The sequence below is a fragment of the Hippocampus comes genome, unplaced genomic scaffold, assembly GCF_001891065.2.
Source record: "Hippocampus comes isolate QL1 unplaced genomic scaffold, H_comes_QL1_v1.1 scaffold22, whole genome shotgun sequence".
NCBI lineage: Eukaryota > Metazoa > Chordata > Actinopteri > Syngnathiformes > Syngnathidae > Hippocampus > Hippocampus comes.
In genome coordinates, this window is record NW_017806175.1 from 4,620,070 (window position 1) to 4,629,262 (window position 9,193).

A 9,193-nucleotide genomic window follows, 5' to 3' on the forward strand; every position below is an offset into this window, starting at 1 on the left:
GAGACATTTTAACAAGAGAACATTTACAGTTGCGGTTAAATTATTACATGTAATTCAATGCAACCATGGATATTGCCTTCAATCAAATCAAATAATTACAACGTGTTAAGTAAAATACAAAACTATAGTTGTGTCTTTTAGTGAGTAGGGAGGGGGAAGCGGGGGGCGGGGGTTGTGTTTTTTAATTTACGTTTTGTCGTGACTCTACTACTTTCATATTGGTCTCGGGATTTACCGTATCCAGAGATTATTCGAGCCGAGTCACTTCCCGTTAAACACGCCCTCTTTATAGTGACGTCGATCTTCCGAGCGACCCCTCTCCTTATATGGTAAAGCAAGGACACCGTTTTCCGGAATGATGTCACTTGGTTTTATGTTTCAACAATCGGATTAGGATAATAATTAGGCAGCAGGATTAGAAAAATATCCTTAAATGTTGGCAAACTGCAAGCGTAGTGGAATTTGCATTTCATTTTAGGACAACTAACAAATTATTTTGTAATTAATGTGTTTAATGTACTAATTTTAACTATCGTATTTGTATAAATCGTCCAGTCATTAGTTGAGTGGGCAAACTTTTGTGCCCAAGTGCCACAATTGACATTTTAAAAGGGACAGGTGAGCCTGCTCCTTCGTGGAGGATGCTCGAATCAAGATGCTCATCTCTGGGTCGGGGCGGCCGTGTGTGCGTGTGTGTGTGTGTGTGTGTGTGTGGGTGTTTTGTGTGTGTGTGTGTGTGTGTGTGTGTGTGTGTGTGTGTGTGTGTAAAATATGTTTTTTGTTAATTGTTATTGTAAATTGTACATCAGACAAGTGTAAACATACAAATAATGTAAATGTAAGGTGGGCTGCTTTAAAGAAAACAACTGCTAATGGGAGCATACAGATATAAATATGTAATAGCCAAATGGAAGTATCTATACAAATACATTAAATGTTTGTAGTTGTGAATTTAAATCTATGCACAGTAACGCAATCGTGAATATATGAAGAAAACCCTTCAGGAAGTTGATTTACTCAGCCTTTGTCGCCCCCTAGTGTTTAATTGTGCTAACTGGCGGCTTTATTTGCATCACACAATAAACTAAATCCCTTATTCAGCCACCTGCACCCACTGTTCATAATAAAGTGCAGAGTATTATGAATTAGGGGAGGGTACATTCATGCTAAGAGCTTTTTTAATAAATAAAAATACTTTGACAATCAAGGAAGTTGAGGCAGACAAGAGTTAATACACTGTAGTTTAATATCCTTGCAAATAAGTCACCCAAAAATGGTTAATCATAAACTGTCACTTTACAGTTATGTAACTTCAATGGCCGGTTCAGTGTCGTTGCATCTAATTCACATTGACTGATGCATTAAAAAATGTTATTAAGCGCCTCAGATCATTTTTTTGCTGTTGAGTCTGTTCTATAACTTTATTGACATATAAAGTGTAATATGTGTGTCTAATTCATACAAAAGTGATTTATTGAACTTTTGGTCAAAAATGCAATTGTCTTTTCGCTATTGACAAATATTCTGTAGTGATTTATTAGTGTGTTAATAAAATGAAATGTTCCTTTGATGATAATGTCCAAAAACTTTATTGACGCATGTGTTCCTTTGATGATAATGTCCAAAAACTTTATTGACATGTTAAGTGGAATGAAAGTGTTTTAGTCAACTTTTACTGCCTTAATAAATGTGTCCCATCTTCACTGTTGTATTCTACTTCACATTGACAAATAATGTATTTTTTCATCAGGTTTACATACAAGTGCGGGCTTTTCTGCATTTGCATAACAGTGCAGCAAGTATGGTGTTATGGAATGTGGCGTAATAGCATGAGGGCTAGCCAGTTATTTTCCACTTTTGTCAAACATGTGAGATTACACAGGTGTCATAACTTGGCCTGACAAAAAAAAAAAAAAAATCCTCTAACGCTCATCATGTGAAGTTCATTTTAGAGAACTGTCCTCCTATCAGGGCGTGAGCTGGCTGTAAATCAACACGGCCTGATCGATACTTACAGTTATGGAATTTAACCGGCAGGTACTGTCCCTCGCAACTCTTGCAACAAGTTACAACATGCCTTTTTGTTATATGACACACCCACATCAAGGAAACAGGGAGAGACCATGGATTCATTTTAAACAGTTTATTTTCTTAAATATTGATGACTTTCAAACATAAAAAAATTATACTTATTACAAATGGTAAACATAAGTACTCCGAGTTGATCTTATATACATATAGCAATGAGTGAAACCCCATTAAACAAAGTCAATCTTGAATTTTCTTTCTAACTTCTTACAATAAAGAAAAAAAGTTGTGTTGTAACTCAAAAAGTTAGACAACGTGTCCACCCCAGAACTTGTGTCCAGATGCTTAGGAGCTGGCCCAATAATGATGATGAGCTGCAGCAAGCAAACAAGTCAATTGCAGGTTCATATCAAGTCAGCTCTAATACTGAATGTATTCTCCACTGATCCATGAAAAGCAAGAAAAATAAGTCTTGTCCAGTTGGACAACACAAACAGAAAGTACTTGTTTTGTTGCCATGTCCAGAGCAGCGCTCTCAAGGACCGACCTCATGGCACTGTGGAACTTGTTTTGCACAGCCCCCTCGGTCCTTCCTGCCAGTGTGGCGCAGTGTCATCCCAAACCAGGTGCAGGATTTTTTGATTAAACTTAAAAGTTTTGTTTTCCCCACCAGTTGGCGGCTCAGAAGGTCTGGAGTTGCTGCGTCAACATGAGCTGACAGCCGCTATTGACGTGGTTCATCACCTTCTGCTTGAGTTGCGCCACCTGCTCCCGCAGCATGTTGGCGGTAGACGCCAGTTCCGAGTTTTGCGACTTGAGGGTCTTCACTTTGTCCTCCAGCCGCGAGATGCGTTCCAGCTTCCTCTTGCGGCACTTGGAGGCAGCAATGCGGTTGCGCATGCGCTTGCGCTCGGCCTTGATGCGCTCTTGGCTCTCCATGTCAATGGGGGACAGCGGAGGGGTCTCACCCGGCATCTCGGGCACCGTTTGCGGCTCCTCCTTGAGCACGGTGAGCATTGGGAGATGGGAAGAGGAGGTGGATGAACAGGAGGAGGAGGATGGCTGTGCGTAAACCGGGAAGGACGCGCTTGGGGCCGTGGTAGTGTAACTCGGGACCGAGGTGGCGTAACTGGAAGACGACACGGTGCTGATAGCTGGCTGGAACGTGTTTAAATCCTCGTAAACAGGCGAGTCAGAGCGCATGGTGCCGCTGTACACGGCCACCCCGGCTACGGACGCCACCGGCGGCGGCGGCGCCGAGGGGACGCTCACCCCGGGCATGTGCTGGTGATGGAGCTCGGCCAGGGCGCGCACGAAGCCCTCGGCGAAGCCTTCCTGCTCGTCGGTGACATTCTTGGGGCACAGGAACTGAGTCGGCGTCGGCGTGGTGGTGATCAGCCCGTTGCTCGACTGGATGATGAGCCGCTCCAGCTCCGGGGAGGCGAGCTTCAGCAAGCCCACGTCGGGGGAGGTGAGCAGATCGCCGGCCCGAGCCCGGAGGTGAGGTTTCAAGCTACCGGCGGGGTCGGACAGGTTCAGCGTCATGTTGTGTTTGAGCGCCTTGGAGCCGCTGTATCCGTAGCCAGCACCGTTGAGCGAGTCGTCGTAGAAAGTAGTTTCCATCTTCGTATACATAGAAGTGAAACCGAAAAAAAGACAAATAAACGACTTCCTGGTTACCAGCTGACGTCCCAAAAAGTCCCAGCCAAAGTTCTCAGCACGCACTTTCGAAACTACTCAGTGTTGATGATTCAGTCAAGTTCTAAGAAATATATCCAACTCTCTGAATAAAAGAATCCGGGAGTAGTGTTTGTCCAACTTTTCCCAGCTTCTCGGTTCGATTGCGCTTCCCCCTACACGGTCGTGTATATACTCTGACTTGTACAAGCGTAGAGGCAAACCTTATGCCGCCGCTGACTGTCCGAAAATAGCCATGATGTCACGACAGGGTTCTCCCATTGGCTGGAGGGCGTGTCCCAGGGCGGGGCTACCCCGCGTTACCAAGGCGACTAACTCCCCACCCGCCCCAGAAGATTCTGAAACTCGTGGTGCATTGTGGGATGAGGTAATGCCGCGCGAGAGCGCCTGCGCGATGCATTATGGGATGACGTGTTGTTTTTGAATATCTGGTTACCCGCTCTCGACTGTCAGTGGCGCGGCGGCCTGCGTTCGGGGCGGCAGTGGCTTGGTCCTCCCATTTCTGCGTTTAATATTTGTTAAATCTTTTCACACGTACACACATATGTTTGTAAGGTTGTTAAAAAGTACCGTACCATCAATGTCGCCAACTGATTTGACTTTTGGACGTTTCTCTTTTTGTCAGGCTTTTTTTGCCAATTAGTGGTGTGCTGTGCGATACTGAATATTTTGATATCGACCCGATATATATACTTTTACATTATTGAGACAGATAATTTTAATGGTTTTCAAGTGTTTAAATGAAACTTCCTTTGTTTTTGTACCTTTAATAAAAGGACAAAGTTTGTTCACAAATAGAAAATTGTACTCCCACCCCCTTACATTATTGTCTGGATTTTTTTACACTGACCACCATACTATTCAGAAACTACTACCCAAAATGTATTTTTAAAAATCCCTTCATTACAATTCTTTTTTGATGTTTTCAATTGAAGAAGTTGCTCCAACTCCACAATAAATGTTGTATAAAATAATTTAAAACAATTCATTTTCAAATACAATATGTGTTCGAGGAATTCACAAAAAAAATCAATAACCCTGTCTTGCAAACCTACTTTGATACATCAACCTCGACTTCAAACCCTCCTGTGAAACCCTACGCTGAAAAAAAGGCTCAAAACCTTGTACATTCGTGACTTTTCACGTAAAGAATATTTAATCCTTGAATACATATTTTTAAGATAGAACCAGAAGAAAAACAATAAAAGACACTCAAGCAAGGCCCAGTGATATCATGGCCCGAGTGAGTTACGGCGTGCTGAGAGCCTCGGCGGCCAATCAATACTCCTACGTGATTCTCGCCAGTAAATCCCCGATTTTGATGAGTCTGGGTAGTTAGCGACGATTAATCGCCAACACCAATAAAGCCTTTCGAGCTACGGCCTTTTTTATGGGGCTAATTAATTAAAAGGAAGAAAGAAGGGACCTCGATGCGAACGGAATGCTTCATGTTCTCGGTGAAGGACGGAACAATAAGACATCGCTCCTCCTCGTGTGTGTGTATGTGTGTGTGTGAGTGAGCGCGTTTGATAATCAAACCCAATGATTCCCGTCTTTAAGCCATCACAGTAAATCTGGGAGGCAACAAGGGAGATTTGTCATGTAGTCCCGCCTTGGCGTTTTCATTATAAAAATGGCTGCCACCGCGTTTTATTATTAACGTGTGTGTGTGTGTGTGTGTGTGTGTGTGTGTGTGTGTGTGTGTGTTTTAAAATTCAAGTAAAGTCTGGAGGGCAGACAATGTGATGAAGGACAGGGAACAAAGAGGATAAATGGTGAATGAAAGGTCTAAGACAATCATGAGTAGCGGTGTTAGCATCAAGGTTAGGGTTCCAAAGAAGATTTTCAAATACGGGCTTGGGTTTCAAAGTTAGGGTTTTGAAATCGTGTTTAGCGTTTCAAAGTAGGGCTTTGAGTCAGAGTTAGGTTTCAAATTAAGTATCAAAGTCAAGGACAGGGTTTCAAAACAGGGTTTCAAGTCACGGTTAGTGTTTCAAGTTAGGGTCTTAAAGTAGAGTACAGTATCAAGTTATGGTTAGGGTCGCAAGGTAAAGTTTTTAAATCAGTTTCAGGGCTTCAAAGTAGGGTATCAAGTCAGGTTCTGGGTTTTTTTTTTTGGTTTGTTTTTGAGAACTTAAAAGTTTCAATTTCAAGTTTCAAGATGGACTTTCATGGGATAATCAGTTTTTTTTTTTTGGTTTTGTTTTCTAAATATGAACACATATACCGGTATACAGGTACTCTTTTTGTCTGAATGCTGAAGCTTTTCACCTTCTACTTTTTTTTTTTCTTTCCAAGATGGAACTCACTCTCCCACACACAAACTAACCCCCTACCCCACGCCTTCGCCCCCGCTTTCCAAGCGCAGTGTTCCTGCTTCAGCTGCATCCTGACCCAAGTTGATTCGCTCCGCAGCTTTTTCTCCCATCATGCCTCTCTCTCTCTCACCTCTCTCAACTCACTTTTTCATCCTGACCCTCCCTCGCTCGCCCCCTCCCTGCACTCCCCTTGCCTCCCTCCATCTTCATGATGACTTTCCCCTCTGTATTGTCCTTCGCGTACACCGCCCCCCACCCCTTCACCCTCCCCTACTCTCCCGACACACACACTTTGTCTTTCACTTATCTCTCTCCTGCGTTTTTTTTTTTCTCCCTCGTTCCTCTCCCTCTCATCTTACTCCTATCAGTGGCTGTCAGGGCGGCCGGATTTCCCCCGTGATGGAAACAGGCTGAGGGCCGACTCGTATTGTTTTTAAAAAGTTCTCGCCGCTGAAATCTCATGCAGATGCTCGTTGCTTTCTCTCACCGTGTATGTGTGTGTGTGTGTGTGTGTGTGTGTGTGTGTGTGTGTGTGTGTCGCTATGGTAACAGGTTGAACCGATAGCCATAGAAAGGAGTAGGACCAGCCAATACGGCCTCAAAATAAAAATCTCACAAAAAGATTTATTTTCCTGTTCCTATAATTTAACAGAGAATGCAAATGACGATGACTGACGCACTGTGGCAAGCACCATCATGTCAAAGCCGAAAGGTAAGCAGAGCTGCACTGACTTTCGTTGGACGCATTAGCTAAAATCATAAGGGCAGCACGGGTATAAAATTTTCAGGAAGTTTCTGGGGAATTTTGAAAATACAGCAGCGAAATACCAAGACTAAGAAAAAGACGGATCGAAAAAAGCGGCAATTGCCACTTTACACGAAGCGATTGAGATGATGGGAACACGCTGTGGGTCCAGGAAAGCATATACACATACGGGGACTTGATTGCTCCTTGAAGTTGTGTCCATGCACCACTTTCACACAATGTAGTGTGAGTAGTGCTGCATTCAGGAGTGAAGATGTTTTCATTGCCTTAAAGGGTGTTGACCTGGGAACTGTTTTAAATTGTAAAGAAGTGCAAAAAAAAAAAAGAGTCTGGGTAGTTAGCGACGATTAATCGCCAACACCAATAAAGCCTTTCGAGCTACGGCCTTTTTTATGGGGCTAATTAATTAAAAGGAAGAAAGAAGGGACCTCGATGCGAACGGAATGCTTCATGTTCTCGGTGAAGGACGGAACAATAAGACATCGCTCCTCCTCGTGTGTGTGTATGTGTGTGTGTGAGTGAGCGCGTTTGATAATCAAACCCAATGATTCCCGTCTTTAAGCCATCACAGTAAATCTGGGAGGCAACAAGGGAGATTTGTCATGTAGTCCCGCCTTGGCGTTTTCATTATAAAAATGGCTGCCACCGCGTTTTATTATTAACGTGTGTGTGTGTGTGTGTGTGTGTGTGTGTGTGTGTGTGTGTGTGTGTTTTAAAATTCAAGTAAAGTCTGGAGGGCAGACAATGTGATGAAGGACAGGGAACAAAGAGGATAAATGGTGAATGAAAGGTCTAAGACAATCATGAGTAGCGGTGTTAGCATCAAGGTTAGGGTTCCAAAGAAGATTTTCAAATACGGGCTTGGGTTTCAAAGTTAGGGTTTTGAAATCGTGTTTAGCGTTTCAAAGTAGGGCTTTGAGTCAGAGTTAGGTTTCAAATTAAGTATCAAAGTCAAGGACAGGGTTTCAAAACAGGGTTTCAAGTCACGGTTAGTGTTTCAAGTTAGGGTCTTAAAGTAGAGTACAGTATCAAGTTATGGTTAGGGTCGCAAGGTAAAGTTTTTAAATCAGTTTCAGGGCTTCAAAGTAGGGTATCAAGTCAGGTTCTGGGTTTTTTTTTTTGGTTTGTTTTTGAGAACTTAAAAGTTTCAATTTCAAGTTTCAAGATGGACTTTCATGGGATAATCAGTTTTTTTTTTTTGGTTTTGTTTTCTAAATATGAACACATATACCGGTATACAGGTACTCTTTTTGTCTGAATGCTGAAGCTTTTCACCTTCTACTTTTTTTTTTTCTTTCCAAGATGGAACTCACTCTCCCACACACAAACTAACCCCCTACCCCACGCCTTCGCCCCCGCTTTCCAAGCGCAGTGTTCCTGCTTCAGCTGCATCCTGACCCAAGTTGATTCGCTCCGCAGCTTTTTCTCCCATCATGCCTCTCTCTCTCTCACCTCTCTCAACTCACTTTTTCATCCTGACCCTCCCTCGCTCGCCCCCTCCCTGCACTCCCCTTGCCTCCCTCCATCTTCATGATGACTTTCCCCTCTGTATTGTCCTTCGCGTACACCGCCCCCCACCCCTTCACCCTCCCCTACTCTCCCGACACACACACTTTGTCTTTCACTTATCTCTCTCCTGCGTTTTTTTTTTTCTCCCTCGTTCCTCTCCCTCTCATCTTACTCCTATCAGTGGCTGTCAGGGCGGCCGGATTTCCCCCGTGATGGAAACAGGCTGAGGGCCGACTCGTATTGTTTTTAAAAAGTTCTCGCCGCTGAAATCTCATGCAGATGCTCGTTGCTTTCTCTCACCGTGTATGTGTGTGTGTGTGTTGCTATGGTAACAGGTTGAACCGGTGGCCATAGAAAGGAGGAGGACCGGCCAATACGGCCTCAAAATAAAAATCTCACAAAAAGATTTATTTTCCTGTTCCTATTATTTAACAGAGAAAGCAAATGACGATGACTGCCGCACTGTGGCAAGCACCATCATGTCAAAGCCGAAAGGTAAGCAGAGCTGCACTGACTTTCGTTGGACGCATTAGCTAAAATCATAAGGGCAGCACGGGTATAAAATTTTCAGGAAGTTTCTGGGGAATTTTGAAAATACAGCAGCGAAATACCAAGACTAAGAAAAAGACGGATCGAAAAAAGCGGCAATTGCCACTTTACACGAAGCGATTGAGATGATGGGAACACGCTGTGGGTCCAGGAAAGCATATACACATACGGGGACTTGATTGCTCCTTGAAGTTGTGTCCATGCACCACTTTCACACAATGTAGTGTGAGTAGTGCTGCATTCAGGAGTGAAGATGTTTTCATTGCCTTAAAGGGTGTTGACCTGGGAACTGTTTTAAATTGTAAAGAAGTGCAAAAAAAAAAAA

General features: G+C 43.5%; 1 protein-coding gene across 1 annotated transcript; it reads right to left on the reverse strand.

Moving 5' to 3' along the window:
• Nucleotides 1-2,128: 2,128 nt before the first annotated feature.
• Nucleotides 2,129-3,934, reverse strand: jun (Jun proto-oncogene, AP-1 transcription factor subunit). The gene has a single exon (XM_019897298.1). The coding sequence runs from the start codon at nt 3,661-3,663 to the stop codon at nt 2,710-2,712; it is 954 nt and encodes a 317-aa protein (XP_019752857.1). The 5' UTR covers nt 3,664-3,934; the 3' UTR covers nt 2,129-2,709.
• Between the last annotated feature and the right edge of the window lie 5,259 nt (nt 3,935-9,193).